This window comes from Meleagris gallopavo, chromosome 7 (genome assembly GCF_905368555.1).
Source record: "Meleagris gallopavo chromosome 7, MGAL_WU_HG_1.1, whole genome shotgun sequence".
NCBI lineage: Eukaryota > Metazoa > Chordata > Aves > Galliformes > Phasianidae > Meleagris > Meleagris gallopavo.
Genome location: NC_139410.1, coordinates 30,652,786 through 30,679,250, shown reverse-complemented (window position 1 = coordinate 30,679,250; position 26,465 = coordinate 30,652,786). Strand labels below are relative to the sequence as shown.

At 39.0% G+C, this 26,465-nt stretch overlaps 1 protein-coding gene across 3 annotated transcripts in view; it reads right to left on the bottom strand.

The window, feature by feature from the left end:
• Positions 1 to 26,465, bottom strand: part of THSD7B (thrombospondin type 1 domain containing 7B) — a 291,869-nt gene that overhangs the window by 155,687 nt on the left and 109,717 nt on the right. For all 3 annotated transcript variants that reach the window (XM_085228059.1, XM_085228060.1, XM_085228061.1), the window contains exons 6-8: positions 23,675 to 23,841; positions 11,430 to 11,585; positions 9,536 to 9,733 (exon numbers count right to left, since the gene is read on the bottom strand). In XM_085228059.1, coding sequence (XP_085084185.1) covers positions 9,536 to 9,733; positions 11,430 to 11,585; positions 23,675 to 23,841 — 521 coding nt within the window. The remainder of the gene's footprint in view (positions 1 to 9,535; positions 9,734 to 11,429; positions 11,586 to 23,674; positions 23,842 to 26,465) is intronic.

Below are 26,465 nucleotides of genomic sequence, written 5' to 3'. Positions count from 1 at the left end.
AAGGGCAGTGCTAATTTTCACTCGAGTGCTGCATGAAGGCAGCTCAAATCATTTCTGCACCGCACACAGCACCAAAGGAGTTTCAGCTACAGAAAAAGCCTTCTGTAGGGCCACCCAGCAGGAAAGGATTAAATTACACAAAGGGCACTTCTTTCTCCTCCACAAAAAGGTCTGTGGTCAGAGATCAATGTGAGAAGCTGTCTATTTAAGCTGTACTCAAATTATTTCCTTTCACGAGCACTGCAAGAAGCTTGCTGCTGATCCCCATTGGCAGGGCACATCACCAGATCCTGGGATGCCTTCCACTGCCATGGGCTGCATGGTACCTTGGATTCCAGCCTACCAGACCTCACGTACACAATGCAATAAAACACCAGCAATTTCTTTACCCTAATGACCTTTTGCTTAATTTAAATCCATTACACTGTTTGTAGTATTTCCCTTGGGAAATAAGGTCCCAGCTAAAATAATTTTGAACTGAGAATTGCACAATTTTCTGTCTACTGAGAAAAAGAAAATAGTATCAACTACGTTAAAAACAGTCTTCTTCGTGTTAGCCTTGCTTCCTAAGGAAATCACAATATGCTGTCATGCTCTTTTTGAAACCAGTCACCGATGTAAACAGAATTTGACGCAAGGTTGGTCCCTTAAAGGTTTACATGTCTACTTGAACTAGCAGCAGCCTGATGGAAAAAGGTCACAATTATTTGCCATCACTTAGGGAAAGTTATCGAGCCTGCTTTCTTTGCTGGCCAGGCACAGGCTGGTCAAAGCCCAGCACCCAGAGCTTAGTATGCATCCAGCATCTGGCCTGCCCCATGGGATGGATGGGAAATGCAGAGAGGAGCAGAGCTGTGGGGCAGGAGGCTGAGCACAGGCAGGCAAAGACTGCATCATCACCAAAGGAGGATAAAAGCTGCAAGTACAGAGAACAGGAACCCCTCCTGGCTCACTTTTTTTTTTTTTTTTTTTTTTTGAAAATGTATTTTGATAACACTTCTGCAAATGATCTCTTTTCAACATGAAGGGATCAGAACAGCTGCTTAAATGAAAGGTTCATGTCTGCACAACTGTGCTGGGTTTTCTCACTATTTAGCTGCAGGATCCTTCAGAAAAATGGTGTGAATGGTGTCATATATACATGCTGTAATATCTGGTTAAAAAGAGAAATGGCTTAAAGACAGTGTAAATGCAAGAAGCTTTGAATTCACGTATCTCAAGAGACTATTACAGACAGGAAACTAAAGCTCAAGGAAGTTTTGTGGTTTGCCCCATGTCACAACTATGCAAAGAGGCTCTGAAAGCACCACATCAAAACCAGGCAAAAAGATAACTCATGAGCATTATGAATAACCACTGGTTATTTTCAGAGGACACATTTCTAGGTATCAAAATGAACAGAGGTCTGACTAGAGCACAAAATGCCTTAGCAACTCTGCTTGGGATGAGAAGCGTAAAAAGATGTCAGAAAGCATCCCCATTTATATTCCTCCAAATTGTGAGCTTTGTGCTCTGTGTATAAGAGACATAACACAGGTGTTACCAGTGACGTACAAGAAGTGAGGAAAATACTTACATATGTTATATGCTTCTCTCCTTGCTAAAATGGCAGTGAAATCATTAGGAACTCGTCAGGAACCTGTTTAGTCCACAGATTGAGAATATTTATGGATGAGATTTACCCTCACTCTCAAATCCCCCACCCATTCCTCCTGGTAACTTCACTCCCTGCTGGGCCACAGATCCAGAATCCATAAACACATGCACAGTTATAATAAAATATGATACAGGACTTCTATTTCAGTCCATTTCACTCTTTAAATAAATAGTTAATTTAGTTAACTTTGTACTAATATAGATAAATTTAAAAATTAATCCTTCCATGGAGCTTCTTCAATCCTCTCACACCAGCGTTACAGACTGCAGGTCACTCACACACACCATGCTCTTTAGGTAACCTTTACCACAAACTCAGATCAACTTATGTCAGCCTCATTCCATAACATTTAACGCACTAAAGGGCAATAAAAATCTTGCGGTAATGAGTAATGTTTATGTTTTTCTTAATGTTACAATTTCCATTTCTGAAACAGTGACCTTAAACCTTTGTTCCACATCTACAGGTGTTAGAAGCTCATGTTCATTAAACAACAACAAAAAAGCAGCACCTGCTGCTCCCACTCACGAATTCAAGCAGGAAATCCATCTCCTTCCTGCTGCAACAGCCATAGGGAAGAAATGGCCGTTTTAACACTCTTCTGAAGCCATGAAAAACATCTTTTGGACACATTATGTACGAAAAAAGAGCAGTAGATACTGAAAAGAATAGTATTTATGCATAGAAATTCATCTGAGGGCACTCTGCACCACACCACAAGCTCACACTTACCTTAGCTGACATTGAGAAACTATTTTCATAGGTTAGCTGTAATTCTTTATATTGACAAGCACAGGGAGGATGAAAGCTGTCCGTATCCCTAATCAACTCGACTGGTATCTGTGTTTGCCAACTCTATGCAGCTGAAATCGCCACTGGATACTGATTATAGCTGCATTCTGAGTGACTGACACAAATCATGCTGCCAGGATTTGCAAGGCACAGCCGCAGTTCAGTTGGAAATCGTGCAACATATGTGCATTTAAGGGCAAAGGAAATTACTCAAAGTAATTGAGTAATATCTGAGTTTATCCTCTAGATTTAAGACCATCGCCTAAACCCCCCAGCTTTCTACCATTAAATATTTTACCCTGTATTTTAGCACAATGTGCCTGACTCTCACACACAGATATCTCTATGCAAATACAGCTACTACAAGAATTGTATATATAGACTTCCAAGTTTCTATCTTCCTTGGATTGTGAGCCATACGTTTGCCACCATCTTGAATGAATTTTACAAGTCTTGGTGTGACTAAGCAAAGAAAGTTCTTACTTTTCAGCAACTTTCCCTAAAATTAACCTAAAAATGATCTTCTGTTTCTTCTGCAGACATCAGCTTGAGTAGAGGTTGCAAAGGCAGTAAATTTACTGGAATCCATGAAGGTGTCTGTCCTCAAATCGTTGATGCACCTTTCTTGGGTCAGTTCACAATCGGAATTCTGTCTTTATAAATGTTTTCAGTAGGAGATGTCAGATATCTGGCAATGACTCAGCTGCAGCAAAGTAAGATTTAACAGAGTTAACTATATCTGTTCCACCAGGCTCATAAACCAGTCCGCCCAAAGAGCACATCAATCTTAATTACTACCAAAAAACCCACCACATTTCAAATCTATTGAACAAGCCACACATCATTCAAGGAGATTTCTGAAACACTCATGACACTCATCAGCCTTACTGCTGCACTGCAATATGTTCCTTCGCCATGGTTTGCAACATGAGAAGCATAGATCCTATTCAGTTGCCACGAGGATTTGGGTTTCTACCTGCCAGAAAATTATTGTTTGGGGATCAGCAGCTCCAATGATTGGGTTTGGCGGCGTATGCTCACAACCAAAGATGAGTGAACTTGTGCATGACTCTTAACCCTATCCAGGACCACCCAAAATCCAAACCCTACATCTAAGAGCACTATCCAGATGCTCCCAGCAGCTTGGGGCCATGCCCACTGCTCTAGGCAGCTGTTCCATGCCCACCACCCTCTAGAGCAGAACGTTCCCCTATCCCCACCTGCCCCTCCACCCATAAAGCTCCATGCCATTCCATTGGGTCCTGTCACTGTCACCAGAGAGATTAGCACACTATAGTCCATAAAGCACATGTACTACTCACACCTTACTCTGCAAGTTCTGTCATGCTAAAGCTGACAACACACAGATGTGAACAAAGCAGTACATAGCTCCATCTTTCTGAATGTCAATGATCTAAGAAACCAAGACTAAATAGTCCCTAACCCATAAGTGGAGCTATGTAATATTCATCTGTACATCATTCACTCATTTACTCCCTAAAAGCACACTCTCTATGTGCCCCATCCGCAAGTCAAAGCCTTACCAAGTCTGCCTGGTGCACAGACACATCTGGAAAAAAGCATCACAAAAGAAAAGATGATTTCCCCCCTCCATGTATTAAGCTCAGATTAAAGACAGGTTAAAAGACTTGAATTTCTGAAATTCATGTTAAGCCAGAGCTTTTCAGACAGTTTCACGTGCTGAACCAGGAATGAAGTGAGACACCTCCTGTCCCAGCAGAGCCATCCTTCTGAAGGCTGCAAGCCACACTCTTGTGGATGTGCCAGCTGATGCTGTGTGACACCACGTGCCAAGCAGCACACACACTAAGCTATCTCCTTGGACAGCAACTCCTGGGGAACAAAGGATGTGACACAGTCTAACTGGAAGTATAAGCTGACTCAACCCAGCAATATTAACGTTCTACCCCCAAGGAGATTCCAAGTTTCCTTAGGTGCAATGCTTCACTGGCAGGCTGTGGCAGAACATAATACTGGACCTTAAAATAACACTGCTTTGATTACCTTACTTCCCTTTAGTCTTTGCTTGAATTCCAACAGGATTTCAGTGTCTGCTCTGTCAATAGAGCTGTGTGAATAATGGATTTCTGTTTAGGCACTGAACCAAAAAAAAAAAAGAAAAAAGGAAGAAAAAAACCTCTGTTTTATGTAGTCTGAAAAGAGAGTAGGGGAGGATTTAAGAAGAAGTAATTTCAAGATAAAGCAAAATGTTTACTCTAAAAGGAATATTCTGCTTTTATATTATTCTCTTTTTCAAATATTTTGATTTTGTTATTTTGTTTCAGACTTGGCCTATTTCATCACAAAAAAGCAAACACTAAACACTTTATTTAAAAGAGAGTTGAAGGAAAATATTCTGACTCTCTGAAAAACTGCTTTCCAGTTTTACAGATAAAAACTCTTCAAGTTTGGGAACAGACACATTTCAACCCAACATGCACTTTTTTCAGTGAACATAATAAAGTTTAAGAAAAAAAAAAAGTCTATTCCCACCTCAACAAGTGCCACATTCTAGACAGTGACTCCCCAGAATCAAAGAGATCACCTTGCTAAATAATAAGACAAGCTCTGACTTCTGGCAGTACTGCCAGGACAGCTGTATGAAGGTCTTCTGTTCAAAAGCTCAAGTAGCAGCAGGTCTGAAAGCCTGGTGAGAATGCTAATTCTGGGGATTTCTTCCAACCATCAGCTATTAGCCATCTCACCTGACTTACTCAAGCATCTCACCACCAAGCCATCTACGTGTTGGATTAGCCTGAGAAAGGTGCGGAAATGTCCCATGCCTGGGAGCATCTAGGAGAAACAAAAGAAGGTGGGTTTGTGACAGCCGTGGAACTTCCATTTGAGTGCCACTTAAATTTGCTTGCAACTTTAATTCCAGAAAACAAAGTAAGCCAGATGCCCAAGCTGAGAGCATCGAAAGGAATGGCAATGCTCAGCAGTTCTGAAGAGCTTAATCCTTCCTTCTAATCTAAATTAAATTTCCTTGATTAGATTTATTAGCTAGAAGTAAAACAACCTTAATCAAGTAAAATCAGACTACCTTTGTGTTAAACTTTGTTGATGATCTGCTAATTAAAACAATGAATGCTTTACATATAAACTATTTCATATTTTCTGTTATTTAGACACGAGTTTGTTCACTGTTACAGAGATAGTAAGCTGTCATGAATTGTTCTTCTGGTAGTTATCAGAACACAAGTACGAAAATTAATAAATGTTGACATGGGAATTACAACCAAATAGATTCTGAATAAGACTTTACAATTCATTCAACAGCACTGCTAATGGTTGAGATTTGGCTTGCAGTACTGTAAGAAACATTTTTTAAATGCTTGAAAAATGAATTATTAATTTTCATGAGACACAGCTGTTATTTCACTGCAATCCTTTCACTGCAATTCCTTTCACACGTGTTCTCAGTGCATTCAAGGCATACTCCTCACCAGAATCACTCTTCTATATGCAAGCTACAAAGTGCAATTCTTAAAATCACACTTTGATTCAACATTTGTCTTATTCAATCTATTTATGTATTATTAATATTGTGAAACAGACACGGAAAACAATTCCTGTATCAGACTGGGCCCAGCAACACCGATATGTTAATCCCAGTTGTCTGTCTGAGCATCTAAACCAAAAGATTGGGAAACTGTGAAGGTATGCCAGCTCCTGTCTGAGCTGAACTTCTACCTGCTGACCCTAGACCAAGTCCTGCTGTCTATATTATCATCAGTCTTTTACACACTGCTACAACCTCAGATTCCCTCTGCCTTACTGTACTCGATATGTATGCAGCTACTGCAGAGAAATAAGGAGCAGAACATACAAAAAATTACTTCCGTCATTGTCTTCACAAAATGAAACAATATATTTTGGCTCCTGTTCAACTACATTATAAAATGAGATAGTTTGACCACGATCATGGTTTTGTATCTACTGAGCAACAACATTTAAAGGGAGCAATTGAACTGGAAAGATTTCATGTTTTTTTCATCTAGTCAATGCACAGTAGTGTTTGTCAGTTCTAATCAAGACTGTCCAAATGGAAATGTCAAATACTTGCAAACACTCTGATCAAGAATACATTACAAACAGGAGATTATTCAATTCCTTGTTGATCAAATTAAAATAACTCTGAGAAAAATCACTAACCATTCTTGGTTTTTTTGTAAGTATAAAGAAAATTCTTAAGTACATTCTGCCTGGTACTGATCTAACTTACAGGAATATGGACGATGGAAATGAATTATTCTTTTGGCTGTGCTAAGTTCCTCAAAGCATCCAGTGTCCATCACTAACTAAAGTCATGCACTGTGCACTCCCCACACATAGGGGCAATCAGAAATGGAACAGATAAGGGCCAGTGCTCCGTTCATTTGTATCTTCAGCAACATACATCAGAGATAAGATACAGTTCCAAGCCCCGCTGTGCTGGAGGTAAGTCTATGCCAAGCAACAAAGTCCTCTGCTATGGGAGATAGGAGTAAAAAACATGGGCAGTTCCCTCCCACTGCAAGCAAGGTAATTAAAGCTCATTTTTGGCAAGGGAAGAATTGGTCTCATCATGCAAAATGCCTCATGCTAAGGGGAGCAGCATGCAACAAACACAGCATCACACCACAGAGCACAGGCTCGTAAAAGATGTGGGTTCACAGCCACACTGAGAAAGGTGGGAGAGGAGGAGATGGGCAAGGGTAGGGAACCATGATGCCAAGCTGCTCTGTGGTAGGGCTGACAGAAGCGGGGCTGACTCATTTGCTGCTTTCAACATCTAAAGCAGAGGTGAACTAACACTCTGCAACAAGAGTAAGACAGCACCATGCCAAGAAGTCTGGCATATATATGAAAAGGAAGACATCTTGCAGGGAGGGATACAAAGAAGAACCTAAGTACCCTAATCAACATACTGCAGGCTCTAATTAACTTTGTTGTTAAGATGAGATACATTTGATTTTGCCATTTAAAGGGGTCCAAGAAGTGTTGTGTGTTTTTTTAATCTCTTTAGGCATACAGTGGGAATACTGAGCAGCCATATTAGGCATGGCTGACAGTGGATAAATGACTGAATTTCTGGATACAGCAATGAATTCAACAAAAGCTACTTAAATGAAAATATCAACACACAAAGCAGCTACACTAAATTCTTTCAGCAGGGCAGTTACTTGCATTGAATTTAGACTTCTATATAAATGCTAAACATGAATACAGGTCTTAAGCTATTTTATCCATAACTGATTTGTCTCAGCTTCACATTTCTTCCTGTTGGCTTTCCACTACCAATTAGTCAGCTGTTCCAGGCAGAACACTTTATGCAGTTCTGTTGCTTATTCCAGCTTTCATCCAAGAAAATATACCATGCATTGCAGTGGGAATCTTGCTAGGAGAACATTATAGAAGGAACAAAGGTTGCAAAGAAAGCAATTAATATCACTGGAGTAACAGAAGAAGCAGCCAGTTGACTTTTTTCAACCTTGACTTCAAGGACTCTGCCAGTCCTATCTCACTAGATAAAAAATTCAGAAAGGCTTATAAGTATTATTAACCAATGCTTCTAGTCTGTCTTGTGAAGCTGTCTCAATTAGAACAGACGATGATCACATACAATGACAATGCCCCAGCATTGCTTTTTGGGAACTACAACATGCAGAGAGTAATGGAAATGAAAAACATAGTTACAACATGATTTTGAGCAATTAAATGATGAAGAGACATTTCAAAGGCTTGGTTTCTTAAAGATCATAGCCATAGAGAACAGTTTGATCAGAGACAGAGCATCTGCCACATTACATTGTATCCTTACAAGCCTCAAGTTGGGGCACAGAAATGGATGTTGGCACAGTTTTATCATGGTGCTCCTCAGCAATACAGGGCTCCATCTGCACACATCACGTTACAACTGGACTCACACAGTCAGAATCACACATCTGAAGAGACCACTCAGTTCAGAGACAGATCTCTTCTCTCTAGTGCATTTTGCCAAAGTCATCTTTATAATAGTTCAAGATTCTTTCCCCATTTCCACAAACCTGGGAGAAAACCACATATTCTTGATGTATTTCAGAAGAATCTTTACTCGAGATGGACAAAAGAGACATAATTCCGTCAGATTCCTGTGCCTCATAAATGACACATTATTTTTAACCACTTGTCAATCAAACTCTCATGTTATCAACTTGAAATTGTTTTCTGTGGTCAGTCTGAGTACCATAGAAAAAAGATATCCTCCATCTCAGATATAAACTTAGGCTCTAAAATTCCACAATTTTTGCTGCTTTTGAGATGTGAGTAGAGTCTCACCGTGATTACGGACTGCAAAATTGTGCTTCATGTAATTGAATCTAAAGATCAGACAACACTGACCTTATCAAGAAATGAAACTTTTGGCTCAAGTTCAAACCATGTATGAGAAATCAGCGCCTGCTGGTTTGTTTGTAAACGTCGTATAAAAATGTACTCATTCATTATTAACAACTTGTAAACTGAACGTTCTGCAGGTCTCAAACTGCTATCAAGTAGGTTAAGTATTACTCCCATCATTTCATCTAGATAATAGGCAGTTCTTGTATTAATTCTGACAGCACAAGTGAGCATTCTTTCACACAATGGTAAGTGGGTTGTTGTAAGAAGACATACATTCAAATTGCATGCTAAGAACTGGGGCTAGAAGCAATGCAAAGGGATTAATTGTCTTTATGTCCTACAGTGCTGCTGGCCTCAGTGACAGTCCTATTTCTCTACAAGATAAGCTTAAAAAGGAATACGAAGGAGAACCAAGCCACTGGTATCACACTGTTGTCACAATATGGCCTGTGGATGAGGTACAGCATATGCCAGAGGGACAATACATAACCTGTACTCTCATTTCAAATAAAACAGACTGGAAAGCTCACAGCAAAATCCCAGGCAATATTAGCCTTAGGCTCTGATGATCACCACAGTCAACTGAGTCAAAGAGCTGAAGTTTCATAAAATTTCAGTAAGAAGCTGTTGTAAATAATTGTGATTGCTCTTCAGAAGAAAACCAGTTAAAAGGGAGGTTTTTGAAACTATACCATTACCTACCTTTCTTGTTCTTGCATACAGTTTTCAGGATGTGTTTTCCAGGTCCACATTTTCCATGGTCAGCAACACATATTCCTTCTGAAACGATCCACTCGTAGCACGTTGGGTCTTCACAAGGAATAGATTCAACTAAATGTGGACAACCTGCCAGGGTGCCGACAGGATCCACAAGCACATGCCTTTGCCTCATTCTAAAGCCTGGAAAAGAAGAACTGAATTAACTGGACAACTACAAAAAAATATTTATACCAATAAAGTACCAAGAGGATCTTATAGGGCATATGGAAATGGAGAGCATAAGGAATCAAGCAAACCCCATTTGCAGCTACTGAATTGACTGAAATGGTACCTGGCTGTGTTGCCCACAGCCCGGACATACAAAATCTAACAGTGCATCAAGAATTCCAACAATTCAAGTTTTTAAAATTTCTTTTTTTCCTTTTCATTAATATTGGTTAGAAAGACACATGTCCAAAACCAATAATTAACTACTGAGGCACATATTAACAATACAGTAACACTGATATAAAAGAGAGAAATGTTAAGAAAATGAAGATACAAAGAGCAACTTATATCTGCCTCAGAATCCACTACTGACAAGGCTTGTTTCAAGGCACAGCAGAGTAGTTTACTAAGAGATTAGTATTCTGCCTTATGAAGGTGTAAGGATTTCTGATTCATAATGCATATCAGACCTCTCTGAAATGTTATCCTATTAAATTGGTAGATTCAAATGTAAAGTGGATGAAAAAGGTTACAAAAATAATGAAAGAATTGATTACATAATCTATCTCCTTCTGAATAAAACCAAAAGTCAGACAGTGATATAAGATGCAGAACTAATATGTGAGTACCTTTCAGCCTTATGGTGTGTTTTGTTATGTAAATGACACAGAATTGTAAGAAATGCAGAAGAAAAATGTGGTGGTCTTTCCTACAACAATGTCCAGACGTGGGGCAAAGGTATAGTAATAGTGGAGGTCACAAGGAATCAACTTGGCCATGAAACAGAAAAGAAAACGAGAAAAAAAACTCCACAGAATACAACAGACTGAACTTTGACCATTCTCACATCAGGAAGAAAAAAAAAAGCACCACTGAAAGCCATTTAAAAATTAAATGATTTTGCACACCTTTATGTTTAAAAATAAAACTTTAATCCTTCTTCATTTGCAAAATTCCAAAGAGCTCCAATCACTTCAGAAATTTATGTTGGTTTCAGAAAAGCGTAACTTCCAAGTAATAATACTTTTTCCCTGACCTGAACTTCAATAGCAATCTTTCCAGCTTATTTTATAAAGGACAGAATGGCTCACCAATGCATCTCAAAGAATTGCAGCATCCAGCGTGAATTCTTAAAAATTAAGATTCAGAGAACACGAAACAATTTTCAGACACTCCCCTTGCAGGAATTTAAACCAAACCCAAAACCATCTTTCAGCTCAGTCTGAACTCCACGTGGCAGTGCTGTGGGATACACCTCAGACCAGAGTTCCTTCAGCTTCACCCAAGTCTTTCCCTTCAGCCCAGGCACACGGCAGGACTTCAGAAGGAGACTGGAGAGGTGAGGGACACCCTCACACTCTGGAGGTTTGCAGTTGCCGTCCCAAGAAATCCTCCCTTCTACAAGTTCCATGTAGGATAAAAGGATTTGACTCAGGCTGAAAAACTTATCCCTTTTTTTCTTTCAAGAATAACTGCAAAAAGCTTTTAAAGGTCATATTCCACTTCTGCGTGCACATCTAAGAGCTGTATCCTACGTTAATTTAAAAACACATACATTAAATTCCCAGTGTAGAATTGGACAGCGCTGCTTTTGCAATCTCATCATAATATTCCATTACCCGCTTTAGATCCCGCACAGCTACAAGAAACATGCAGAAGAAGCCATTACCTCTTCTTCCCTGGCGGTCCCGGCAGTCTTCGGGAAGGCAGGGGCCCCACGCCAGCCAGGCAGACACTGTGCACTCCAAGGGACAGGGCAGGTCACACAGCTGGGAGGCAGAGGGAGCGGGACCCAGGCAGAACTTCCCATCAACTGGTCTGCTAACTAGAGGGAAACAAAAGGGGGAAAACACAGGACAGTTATTTTGCCCTGACTAATGTGCGGAGCTCCGGAGATAACCGCTGGCACAAAAACACACCATAATCCACTGCTTTTTGAGGGTCTTATCTCCTAGATCAAAAAGTTAATCTTCTGTTCAGTAGGACACTTAGTTTTATCTAAATCATTCATATTCAGCAGCCCAATTTTTTACTATGTTTAAGGGGAAACGGGTGATAAATTCTGTGCTGATTTTCTACAATGTCAAAGCAACAGACTGGAACTTATTCCCCTGCATTTATACATGAGGGGACCTCTTCATACAGAAGAGAAAGATGCATGAGAAGGGAATCCAAAAAGCTGACACAGTAATTGGGAATCAGGAAAAGGCAGATGAGGAGAAGCCTGAGCACAGGGGAATCGTGCCATGTCCATGCAGGATCCAGGCCCTCCTTTTTGCTTCACTTACATTCAAACAAGCTATCTGATCCTTTCACACATGTGCAGAAAGACTTTCTCGTTTGAAAGAAGAGATGTTTATTTAATTGCCTCAAGCCAGGGAAGACACGGATGAGCTGTCCAGATCTCCAAACTTCTTCATTCCAGAGATGAAACAATCCCCTGCTCTGCCACACGTTGGTTTTGTTGATATTGGCAATAAATTTGGAAAGCTGACTCCCGTGCATTTTCATTTATCATAAGATATTTCTACTTTCAATTAACGTCTCTCCCCTTTTTATTCAGAACAGGGAGGAAGAAGGAAATGAAAGGAGCTGACTTAAATCTATCTTCTGAGTCATTATATGATACTGCATTTTAATTACATGATGGGCTGAATTTGGCTGTCTCTTTAGATAAATCAGTATCAAAGCAGTCTTTCAAAAGGCACAAGCTTGTTTGAGTTTACTCTGCCATGATATGACCAAACCTTCATTAATTTTTATAGCTACTGAGCTTGCTTTATCCCCATTTTTACTTTTAACATCTATTTTTCCTTTGCTTCCATGAGTGGAACTGACTTGAAAATAATTTATAAAAATATGTCCAATATATGAGCAATCTTTTCTTTTTTCTGATATTATACCATTTTCTATGAAATGATTCATTTGAAGAAAAATCCTTTATTTCCTCTCAAACTCATGACTTCGCTGTCCAAAATCCCAATAAATGTTGATTTAGGAGTCCAGAACCTGAGACTTAAGACCAATAACAGCACTTATGATTCCAACTCACCAGAATAACAGGACTAAACAAAAGCTGTAATTTAATTCTAACCTGAAAGATCACATGTTAGCAAAAAGACCACTTTCTGAATGATGTTTGAGACACTATACACCTTTGACATATTCATTTAGAGATTGCAACATGGTGGCATAAATCCAATTCACCTGAACGCTAACATAAGCACACCTTTCTAAAGACCATGCAAGTGAAGTGACAGACAGAATGAGATAAATACCAGAGTTTTAAGGATAAGAGTATGTATTTTGCAGAGGAGTCTCATGCTTGGCTTAACCTGCCTTTCAGCATTAAACTTTGCAAACCTGTATCATTTTTTGAAAGTTCAGTTGAATAAATGAAAGGAAATAGATTTGAGTGCATATGGTCAACACAAAAAATAAAATGCAGTTCTGCTCTTCATTAACTCAAGGTGTTGTTAGCAACAGTTCTTTTCTCCCCGCTGATTTTTACATTATAATACAGAAGCACTGTACCTACTGAAATGTGGAATACTTGATAATATAAGTTGGTTCTCCTGCCTTGAAAACTAACCAATCATGCCAAAGGTATTTTGAACTTAGTTTGAGTAGATGAAAAACAAGAAAACTCAATGACAAAAAGCTGAAGTGTCAGGTTATTATTGATACATCAAGGGTGAAACTGAGCATACTGGATACACCAGACTCATAGAAGGCTCCAGTACATGGAGAAGGCCTATAGGAAAGATGGGGAGGGACTTTTTTTAAGGGCATGCAGTGACAGGACAAAGGGAAATGTTTCTAAACTGGAAGAGGGTAGATTTAGACTAGATGACGGGGAAGAAATTCTTCACTGTGAAGGTGGTGAGACACTGGAACAGGTTGCCCAGTGAAGCTGTGGATGCTCCCTCCCTGGAAGCACTCAAGGCCAGGCTGGATGGGGCTGTGAGCAACCTGGTCTAGAGGGAAGTGTCCCTGCCTATAGCAGGGGGTTGGAACTAGATGGTCTTAAGGGTCCCCCTTTCAACCCAAACCATTCTATGATTCTATCTCGGAGGAAATGTGTGCTGTCCTCTACTTGCCAACCAGCGTCCCACTCCTCCTCCCTCAGACTGATACTCTATCTGATTCTAGCATTGGGTGCTCTTTTCCCCTTATGATTCCCAGGATCAACATCCTACTCATTCCTAGAACAAAACTGTTTTCTCACTTCCTCAAACAATTCCAAATATTCTATAAAACGTAGATCAGAAAATACACAGACTATTCTAAACAAATATCCATATGTATTCAAGAGCTGTGCCGGTTTATTTTCACTGCACTGACTACAATCCTTCAGTGAAGCTCATTTCTGAAGCCAAGATCAAAACCAAACAAGCTGTATTAAGAAATGCATATACATCATCATACTTTTTGAAAAACAGGTAGGAACAAAGACCCCACTATTCCCAGCAAGACAGCAAGAGCAACTGGACAGACCAGTGGGGTTCCATAAAAGAGTTTCATCACTTTGTCAGCCATTTGATTGACAACTCCTATTTCCATCAGTTGATTTCAGTCGGTTTTATTTAAAAGCTTGATATGATTTTTGTCTGAGTGTCTGCTGAAATTGACTTGCTTTTAGTCTCGTAATGACGCATTCACTTTCTAACACAAAACTGCAGCCAGAAGGAAATGTGGGAAGATTTTAAGATCAGAGGAAGAAACAGCACAGAGGAGGGCTGCTTCCACATCCCACTTTGGACAGGTCTGCCATGTCTAAGCATAATCTCTCATCCAGCCTCATGCTGCATGGCAATGGAGCACAAAGCAAGAAATCCCAGTGATGCTGTCATATCTTCACAAACACTTCTCAGCTCTGAGATTAACTGATTCTCCTCAATTTTGCAGTTTTTTTCTGTTGGCTTGGCCAGGCACTACTGCTCTGTTCCATTCCCTGAGCCGTTTGAGATGTAGCCATCTCACACCTCAACATCTCTTCGACTTTCTTTTGTTTCTTTTTCCTTAACATTCTCAATTCGATTTAGCTCTTTACAGTAATACATGAATCATATACAGTACTTAAAAAGTAATATTCACCAAAGTATCTTCTTCAACAACGCTGTTCTTTCATACTCTAATAAACATCCTTTTCTCAAGGAACTACAAGGTATTTTTTTCTATGAACCTCTTAAATGCCAAAATTCTCACACAGAGCAGTCTCCAAATAGGTGCATAGAGCCTAGTCAAGAAAAAAAAAACTCTCAGTTTATGCCTATGATGAATGAACACAGCTGCTAGGCTTGTCTTTAAATACCAGACTGCCTTGTGATTGTGCTCAATAATGGATTTGGTAATGGCATTTTCCTACACTGAAAAACTGTGTTTTTGGGTTTTGTTTTGGATTGTTTTTTTTTTTATAATGTAATTATTTTCCTTGGAAACCCATTAATCAGTTTTTGAGGGTAAGGGGAAAGGCCGATGTGAGGAGGGGAGGAGTGGGATGGCGAGGCAATATCTCATTCAAGTAGCAGCTTATCTGTTATGCTTGTTTGTACATTTCAAAATCCTGTGTTCTTCTCAATCTATGGAATAAACTTGAAAAAGCAATCAAGTACTAATCTGGAAGCCTCTGAAACATTGCACATTTCTCTAGCTGTTATATTGAATCTATCCTTTATAAATGCGACTGCGGCTGCTCCCAGCACTGGCATCTGCTTCAAGTTTGAGTTTTACTATTTGCTGTTATTTTCACGTTATTGCTACCAGCAGGAGATAATAAATTGGTTTCTAAAGTATCTTGTTTCCCTATATATTTTTACCGAGGTAGTGATTTTGGGGAAGTGTGGAAGAGGGAATCAGCTCTGATACTACTTGTATAATGTAATTTTAAGCCAATAAATAAATTATCTCTGAATACAGTCATATGGGCACATATTTGCAGGCATACATACCAATACTACATTAAGCACAATGATGGCCAGTCAAAAACAGAAATGTACAGGACTGCATTTCAGTAGCAATGATTACTTCCAAATTTAGTTTTTCACTCCACAGGAGGTAACTAACACAATCTTTTCCTGGACCTTAACTTCATTTCCCCTCCAGAATGAAACACAAGTATTTCTGATATTAACACTCTAATGAGACACATCTAGATATTGCTAGCAGATCTGGAATACATCAGGATGGTCTCCTGCATACTGGCAGGGCCTTATATTATTGAATATTCTATTCTCAAGGTGATACAACCAGACATTTACTGCATCTTTTGGCAAAGTTATGCTTAATTAAGGCTAACTACAGTACACAGAAGGGATGCTGCATCTTTGTAAAACTTCTTGCTACCTTTTTCAGCACATATGAACCAAAGACAGTTGGATCACTGTGAAAGGAAATTACCTGAGAAAATCAGGAGGGAATGAATTGTTATAAAAACACCTGCACATGTGTAACATAAGAAGGAGAAACCATCACAACATTGGTGTGTAATTTCTCCAATCTGAAAGACTTGTTTTTACAGTGAAAATAAAAGATTAGACAAAGGAGATGTGTTAAATGTAATTGAATGAGCATGGAGACAGCACCAACCCCAGCCCATTGCACCACCTCATCAAAAAAGGCTTCATGCATCCCATCCCTGATGGCAAGGATCCTTTTATGCTCCCAAAAAGAATCAATTAGTTTGGAAGTCACAAGGCATACAGTTGAAACCCTATTACGAATTATAGGACAAGAAACAAAGTATGAACTGAAAGCTCATCACAGCATGAAAAAAAAAAGTTAATAGTGGTTTATGTATTTCAGAACAACAAAGATTCTTGCCATTTTACTGAGTGACAAGCTATTAGCACTCCTTGTTCAGAAAGTTCCACATACCACACTGTATAGCAGGATCTTCTTCCCAAACTGGGGGTTTGTAGAGACTGCGAACAGGAATCTTTAATCTTGCAAGAATTCTCAGTCACACAACTGTCCAGACCAGAGGTGACAAGTCACTAATAAGTATCCAGGAGAAAATGTAGAGAAAAATGGGGTGCTCAGATACCAATAAAGGCAATCACAGGAAGAGAAAAGAGGATTCTCCAAGATATGAACCTTGTTGGCTGTCAGATGCTGGAAATTGTCCTTGCAACAGACTGCCCGAGAGAGTAAGAGAAGCCACAAGGAAAATGGGGGAAAAAAAAACAAAGATGGAGCTTTCATCAGGAAAGCCTATTAAGAGCCTGGACTTCGCCCATCACTAAGTTTAGCATTCAATCCGCAACAAAAAAAACAAAACACCAAAGAGCAGGACTCTGCTCTGCAAATACTGTCACTGCAGGAGCACAGGTATCACCAACAAAGCAGTGTGTTGAGGTGCCTACCTCACACACAGGACATGGCAGTGGTGCCCCCAAAGCAGCTGACACTGAGCTCCTCCTCTCACAGCACGCTCATGATACTCAAGGTCATCCCAGTGGTCCCATGAAGAGCTGTCCCACAGCTGCAGGACCAGCCCTGCCACCTCCAGCTTCATTAGCTGACCCTGGTGACCCACTCTCTGGTGCAACACACACACAAATCCCACCATTTTTCTCACCTGAATGAACTGCATTGTTTGATTACGTCGCAGCTCCCCTTCCCTGTAACAATAAAACCAAACTCAGAGCAAACCAGTCCTGAGTAAAACTCATCCAGTTCCAGTGGCAGGAAATAATGACAAAGTGCAAACACATTTAAAATCTTAGATTTCAAAGATAAATACTTGAACTAAAACCTAGTATCTCTTGTGAAATGACTGGACAGCATATTATTTGCTGCATACTGAAGACAGAGATGTAAATAAATGTATTTCTGAAGAGGTACCTATTTCATGGCCACATCAAATGCCACACTAAAAAAAGGCAGATTCTTTTAAATGCACCTTTTAGGAGGTACACCTCTTTCGTTGTGAACTTCATTTTACACATTCTTTTCATTTTACTTTAATTAATTTCCAGACATGAAAAAAAAGGAAACCTTATACCTATAAAACACATCAGGGAAAATGCTTTTCCCTAATGGATCCAAACTGAAGATTCTGAAATATACATTTAAACAACACTGTCAGATAGCCCAAAGATCCAAAACCATTTCCTCTCTTGCTTCTACAGGGTTTCCCCCAAAGTAGCCAGCTGTTACATATTTATCTTCCTGTTATGTGAGTTTTATCTCATAAATTCTGCTCAGCATTTGGTGAGCTTACAGATCAATAACTCGGCATCCCAGCAATATAAATCCGATGCAGACTTGCCTGCATATATTTTACACTTCAGAGGTCTGTTTCTCATCTTTTCAAACCAGTTGAGTCATCCTGATGATAAATACCCAAGTTTGGGGTGAGGGCATTCTTGGGCATTCAGTTTTGCATATGGGGTTTTTCCTCCTCCTGAGAACTCTATTTCTGTGAATCAGGCACACTGAACTCTCCTGTTGCTGTATCACCACAGCCAGCCAAGCCAAGCGTTTTCTCACACCACTGCTGACTGTTAGCTTTCTGCCCTATGGTCCTAACCAAGGTTTCTCTTTACTAATATATTCTTACATATTTCTTCTCAATTTCATTAACCAGATGAAGACAACAGGATTTAAACATCAAAGCCTCCCAATTCTAATTTCCGTAGAGTAAATCAAATTTCTCATTCCTGCAGCTTTCACCAGCATAAATTTGAAAAATCAGTGTGCATTTTTAATACAGAGCTCATACTCCATACAGAGTTCATGCTCATTGAAGTAGTGCACACCCTGCGCCAACGCCTGTGGGCAGCTTATCTGCATCAACGCAGTCTTTCCCCAATAAATATGCAGGAATACAACAACCTGCACATCTGACTTACTGCTCCCAAAGAGCTGGGCCTGGTGGTGCACAGGACAGCTAGCACTCAAGAGGCTAATGGCATGCTCTACTCTAATAGCACTCTGCTGGTACTTCTCTCTTCCTGAAAGTACTTTTACATGATTTATTGAACAGATGCCACATGTACCAATTTGAAACACTAATCCCCCAGAAGGAATGCATTGGAAGATCATGATTCAAAGCAGAACAAAGAACTTGCAGGAAAAAAATTTTAAAAAAAAAAAAAAAAAAAGAGCTGAATCCTCGTTAGGAAACAGATCATATAGAGCAGAACAGGCAAAAATGCATATTTCAGAGCTAAAAGAGACAAAAGGATGGAAAGAAAGGGATGAGAATAAATGCAGAATAATACAGGATGTGAATAAAAGTTTTCAAATACATCTCTGTAAGTCTAAAGAGGCCACTAATTTCTGGAAAATAAAATGCAGTGCCAGAACATCTCCCATGTGGGTATTTAAAACTGTCTGAAAAGTTTACTCATGAGGTAAGAAGGTATTAGACATTTCTGTGTAACAGAAGTAGGAAAAAGCTCAACATTTTGTGGAAAAGAAAAATGCCATGAAACACTAATTTTGAGACTCATTTAAGGACTTGCATGAAAATACTGGGGAAAGCTTTCTGGCCATTTGGGTTAATAAAGTGGCTTGTGAAACAAAAATATAAAAGAGAATACGCACAGGATGGATTAAAAAGTATCCATTAATACTGAATTCACAGGTGTTTACAAAGATCTGAATTTTAGAGAGTCTAAAGGAGTGCAGCTGCTATGGCTGTGAAGAAATACAATAGTGTGTCCAAAGGGGAAAAAAAAGAAAAAAAGAGGAAAATTAACAATACCTACCGCAACACATTTTAAGCATGGTCAAGTCCCTCTCTTCTGACAGACTACAAGGAATCTCAAAATGGCTACACTGGGGAAGTGCAACATGTTGGAGGATTTTCAATAAAATCATAGATTAAGATGGATGAGAATCACACATAAAGGAATATTTGAAAAGCTATTAATTTTTAAAAGAAAAAAGAGTTTAATAACATTTGAATTATGAGGAGCTCTGAGCGTAGCAATTAGGCTTATTATTGTTATTATTGGAAATGTTAAAAATACCACAGTGGAATATTAGTAGAAACGGACTAGGAATCTGTGGGAGCTATCACATTACTTTGATCATGTAATGACATACCTATTATTGAAATCCAAGATCAAATAAAAATACACAGAGAGACAAATAAGATAGGAACAATCATTAAGCAAACAAACAGTTAAAAAAGACTCTAGAATCCTATAGAGGTACAAGAATAAAATGTGGATTTTCAGATGGAAAATAACAAAGATTAAGAAGATTGGAAAATGCAGTGTTTTTTTCTGAGATGGTAATAAGAGAGAAACTTTATTAGCTAAGTATGCTATGCGGGGTAAACAATAAAGAAGACTCAAGGAAGAATAGCGTTTCACAAAGGTCTTTTCAATCGTATAATTAAAACCTAAGCAGACAGGCTCCAAAAACATTATAAGAGAATTCAGAAAGTGAGAGGAAAATTGGACCTCATTCAAACAGGTAAAAAAGAAAAAATGTCAAGATATATACAGCACAAATTTTATGGAAAAAAATGACAAGACAGACAGATCCCTAGTTAGAAAGTTACATAAAATATGGAGAGAATGCAATCCCAGTCACAGGGGACAGTAAGGGATAAGTGGTAACTAGTTCAGAAAAGAGAGAAGACATTTCTGGAAAATTTTTATGAAGGATCCTGTACCCTAAATTACAAGGAATCATAATTTCTAGATAAGCCAAACAGGAAAATTTAGTTAGAAAACAGAAAGACATCCCTCACCTTCAGGAGAGACAGCAAAATATCCTGAGGAAGACCAAGTGTAGGAATTTTATATATTTAATAACAGGTTGAACAAAGACACCATCCCCAGACTACAAGAAATGTTAATTCTCAAGGTGCAGCTAGTGCTAAGGGTACAGAGGGATGACCACCTCCTGCTGCTGCAGGAGCACTATTTCTGATACAAACCAGGATGCCACTGACCTTCTTGGCCACCTGAGCACTCTGCTGGCTCATGTTTAGCTGAGCATCAGCCAACACCTCCAAGTCCGTTTCTTCCACACAATCTTCCAGCCACTCTGCTCCAAGGCTCTAGTGTTGTGTGGGGTTCTTGTCACCAAAGTGTGGGACATGTTTAACATATGATGTTCAAGTTCGGTCTACGTTAATAAAAGCCTCACAAGATTTAGAATCCTTAGATGGACAGAATAGCTAACAATAAAAATATTATAGTCTCATAACAGGTTTTTATACATTGGTTTTCAGATGTTCACAGAAATACAGATACCTGAGTGATACACCACTTGACACGCTTATCAAGTGTTTCCTATCGCACTCATCTAGATGCAAGAGTCTGAGAATGCAAGAATATTATAAAGGACTTTAAAGATTGCAAAACTTGCTTCCTCCAAATACAAGGAAGTCAAAAACTCAGATAAAGCTAGTACACAAAAATGTAGCTTATGTATTCAATGATGTGCAAGAAGAATACTACCAAAAATGGGTTTTTTTTTTTGAGTCAATGGTAAAGAGAAAATCTGTTTTTCTTTTTTTCTCCACCTAGTCATTCAGACCACCATGATCTCTTTGGTAAACATGAAAAGCTGTTTTTCCCTCATCATCCATGTTCAAAGTATGGAATTCCTCCCTAAGGTTTAACAAATACACTAGGCCTTCATTTGGGGCATGGCAGAGGTTTCTTAGTTAGGAGACCTCTTTACGTAGAAAGATATGGAATCTTATCAATGTGTTTCTGGAAGTAAAGTGAAAGTTTTCCATCTTCATATTGAAATTTTATCAGAATAGAAATACATCAATAGACTTGAGTTTTTGACTAACTGGATACACGGAAATTCCATAAAACATTGACTCATTTCTAAATATACACATTGTAATAAAAGTAATAGTAGATGGAAAGATTAAACCATTAAAAAATAGGAAAGATAGCCTGGGGGGATAAGAGAGCTTTGAGCAATATGTATAAACACACCACAGATGGTACCTGCCTCCAACTATTCAGCATATTTTATCCAGTAATACTGCTGGAGATACCACCAGATAAAATCTTCTTTTACATATGTCAGGTCCAAGTTCTTATTGGAAGTAACCAGAAGAATAACAACTGTGATGGATGATAATATTCTATTAGACTCGCTTGTTTGATTTCTGAATGATCCCTTTAAGGACATTCAAGAGCTGATGAAAGAAAAATACTGTACTTTTTATGGAAGCGGTTAGACTCTATATTTGCCTATACAAAGGCAAATCGACTTCTCAATCCTCTCCCCATCACTAAAAAACAGTACAATAAAAGATGAGGTCTTCTCATGATGAATAAAAATTTACTATCAGTTCAGATTTTTAGAAAAGAAGCAAGAAAAAACATCATTCCTTATTTGGACAAAGAACAAAAACTGACCAGCTAGCAAAAGAGACAAATTGAGTATCAGATAGGGAAAAACAGTAACAAAGGTTTTCTGTCTTTCCTTTTAAATGTGGCTACATTGACAGTTGAGAGGATTCTCACTTCCTAAGGACTATTGCAAATCACCACCACAATTGCCTTGGCATGGCAGGAATAATTTATACCTCATACAATTGCTGTGCAAGTTTGCTTTTTCAGTTATCTAATAGAAAAAAAAAGACATACTTCTTTCTCAAACAGTAAAGGTTAGAACTGTACAAACAAGGAAGAGATATCTTAGAGTCTTCTTTCCACTAAGGGGACGGCTTGCCATTTTTAAGTTGTACTGAACCTTAAACAAAGCAAAAACTGGCAGGTGATCACATGCTAGATATAGGGTACAAATTCTGTTATGAATAATGTTGGATAAGGGTTTCATATGACCTGCTCCAGCCTTCTAGGGTAATTCCCAATGCTAACAAAGAACAGAGAAGCATGGCTGAAGTCGGGTAAAGCTTACTGCTTACCAGTGTCTACTGCCACAAAGTAGTAGCATGGACAACTAGAAGCTGCAAGAAGGATGAAGATGGTCAAGAAGTGTTACACACCTGTCATCAACAACACTTTTCTTACTTTGAAAGTCATAGACATCGTACACGTGAGTAGAACAACTGAGAAATTTTTGTGTTGGCAGATAAGGTGGTACCAGATGTTTGGAAGAGGTGAAGAAGCAACTACGCATGGATTGGATAGAGATTAAAAGAGGTCTGATTTTCTATAATCTTAGAGCCTGTGCAGAATGCTAGGATACAACTGGGCACCCAGGAAACATTTGCTTTGGCTTTGTAAGTAAATAAATCTAAGATATGATGTTGTGTTCTTATTATCTTTGTATCTCTGCTCAAAAGCATATTCTGCAAGAGCACTACATACAGTAAATAAAACAGCCTTAGATGAATTATTCATCGTGCATCTGTATCTACTCATTATTCTTCTAAAAGGAAAATAACTCGCTTCCCGGATCCAAAAATTGTCTGTCTGCTCAGAAGTTGTGACAATATTATTTTTGCTTTCCCCTTCAAAACACAAGAAAGACTGTGTATCAATTTGAAGCACAGGCTGAAGCCATATCCAGAATACAATGTGACATCTTTGTTTTATACTCTAACCCAGAACTAAAACCATACTCTAACCCAGAACTAAAACCACAGATAAATGTGTTCAGGTACAGAGGGCAGGTTACCTGATACACAAGAAAGAAAACTGAAGTCCAAAGAAAACTAGCACAAAAAAATTTAGCATCTCCATCCTTCAGACCTCACTCATACAAGTACACCTACAGAACAAGCAGCAGTTCACTCCTAGAAGGCTTTGGCTCCAGGCAGACCCCTTGAGGACTAAGCCCTCCTGCTCCCACCCTGATGCCAAGAAACATCTCCCTCAGTAAGAACAGACAGATACAAGGGAGGCACCAGCTAGCCAAGCTTTCTGATGACTGTGCAGTAAGGATTATTTTTTTTTCCTTCTTTTACTCAGATTTAATTGTGACAGACATTTCAGAATAACTCTACACACATACCTTCCTTCATTCGGTGCATTTCAGCTTCTACAGTGATCTGGACACAATAAACTTCACGGGTTTGTATGCCACCTCCACAAGGCTCTACGTGTTTATGATGTCGAGGGCTCTGCTGGTCGAAGAGAGACACTTGGCAAACTTTCCATTCAGAAGTCCTCCAGGAAAACCTTTGGGAAAAAGAGAGACCAAGTAAAACAATAATAATTTTAGAAAAACTATGGGTGAGGAGGTGCTAGTTTACTACTTGACAAAATACAATTGGTTTAGTATTTATGGTAGCACTCCCCTGTTCAAAACAGGGAATGTTCTGAAACATTCTGAAAGTTAAATATACGAAGGTTAAGTATTTGTTATTAGCCTGTAGTACTCATGTAAACTTTTCACATAGCACTGATCTCTGAAGTGTTCACAAACACTAAATCATTCTGACAACACCTTTGAGCAGGATGCAAAAAAGGAAGGAAGATTAAGAGGTTTGATTAAGTGTGAAAATGAGTTTTCAAACATATAGCTCCAACCACTATACCACCTTTCTCAACCAAGAGCTGAACATGTCATTCTAAAATGGACTTAACAGGTAAAGCCCTACGTATGTCAATGAAACTCCAAGCACCAAGCAGCTTTTCCGTAGGTGACAGCTTTGCAATGGCCTAGGGTACTATCAATTTCTCCAAAGGATTGCCTGTGGTAACTCAGTTCTATTGCTTTTCTTTCCTGAAGTTGTGATATGCAGCAAGGTCTGTTTTCATTCTGTATTCAGTTCACACCTAAAGAGTATAAATGGTTCTCAAGAAAGGATAACATTCTTGGGCGCAGGTATGTGAATGCTGTATTGACAATCAGCATTATTAATTATCAGCCTAAATGCCAAGAAGAACTTCCTAAAATCACAGGGGAAGTAGCATGGGGAACAACAGAAAGCAAGAACTATTTCTCATCATGTCCAAAAACACAGACCACTTTTCTAACGCAGCAGCTTTCACAGAGGAAGCTCATTTTAATTACCAGGTCACAATATCGATGTGGTAAGGTAAGTAAGAGCTCAAAGCTTTCCTTCCACTTTCTGAATCTTAGCCAATATTGTTCCTGTGATCAAATTGTTTACATTTCTCCCGCTTCACTCCTTTGCCCCTCTGTATCTCACAGTTCTCTTTTTCCATACAAACTTCACTGTTCCAAAATATGTAAAATAATTTCCTTCTTTTAGCTTCGAGCCAAATACTCTCTCCTATGGCAGATCTGCAGTTGTTAAAAACTCAGTGCATTTGCCTGCTAACTGATCACTGCCAGCTCAGCACAACGGGGCGTCTCTGTTCCATCTTGTAGTCCTTGTATTCTGCACTGCAAATATCCATTCCCTGACTACAGCTATGGCAAGGACACGAGCATCTCAAAACTACATGAAAAATAATGACATTATTTTGCCTGAGCACAAACCAATATTCTCACAACACGTTGCATTGCAAATTTGGGCATAAGAATGATTTTTAGCCCCAGAGCACTTACAAATTTTTTAAGATACTAATGGAAAACGTTTGTGAACACTGCCACTTACTTTCAATTTACAGATACTTTTCAGATGAGCTGTCAGGCTCTCTTAATTAATATACAGTACCGTGTGCAAATTTGGATACGTTCACAGGCTTTACTGCCAGCAGAGGAAACAAAACAGAGTATCTTTTCCACACAACCAATATGAAATAACTAAACTCTTGCAACATATAAAGCACAGCCACGGATTTTTGTTATAGTGCTCCTCTTGTGGAATTCCTAACTGCATTTTTTTGGGCATGCAGTGTTAAATGCTAACTTTTTGTTATAACAAAGACGAGTACTATTCTTCATCAAGCATTGGGCAAAGAAAAATTCCTCCTCCACAGCACCTCAGGACGTTGTGCTGCTCAGGTCTGTATTTCACAACCAGAAGCCTAAATATAGAACACACATCTTCCCTCAGCTATGGCAATACTTGTTATAAGGTAGTGTTTCTTAAAATAATAATTGACTAAAGAAAAGCTCATTATCAATATGTGGGCTTAGGGAGTCAGCTGTGAATTCTGGATCTTACAGACTCATTTCCAAAGGTGCGAGCACCTGCTTCTCCTATTCAGCACAAGCTGTGGGACTTAACACCTACGAAAATTAGGCCATCAATGATTAAAATTATGCAAAATAACTAAATCTGAGCTCAGAGATAATTAAACCTCATCAGCTTCCGAATCTAAAAAAAAAAATCCCTGTAGATACCTACACAGAGTAACCAAATCTCTGCTGCACCGCAGAGCAGTATTTAATGAGCAGACGTCAGGTGCAACTGCCAGCACCGGTTCTTCTGCAAGCAGCTTAAAGCCTAAATCCTTATCAACCCATCTTGCTTTCTCCCAGCTGGGCATGCCCTAAGCTGTCTGGAGCTTTCTGGTAACAAATCCTGACCCCAAGCATTAGCTGTTTAAAAGGTACACGTTTTCACAGCCATTAACAAGTCAACTACAGTAGAAACATATCTGACATATTGTTATCCCACTGAGTGCAAAACCTGTCTCTGCAGAAGGAAGCAGTGCTCTTGGACAGCTTCTGATGGACTCTTTGCCAGGTTTTATGCAGCTGACACTTGGTATCAATTTGCCCATTTATGGGCTGTTCTAGAGACAAGGAGAATTAGCACTGCTGAAAGAAAAAAATGACTGTATAATCTCCATTCAAATTTAATCAGAAGCTTGTTAATAGCAGTTAATAGCAATTGACAAAGAGATGAAATTATTGAGATTTCTTACAGGGAAACACTTGGGCT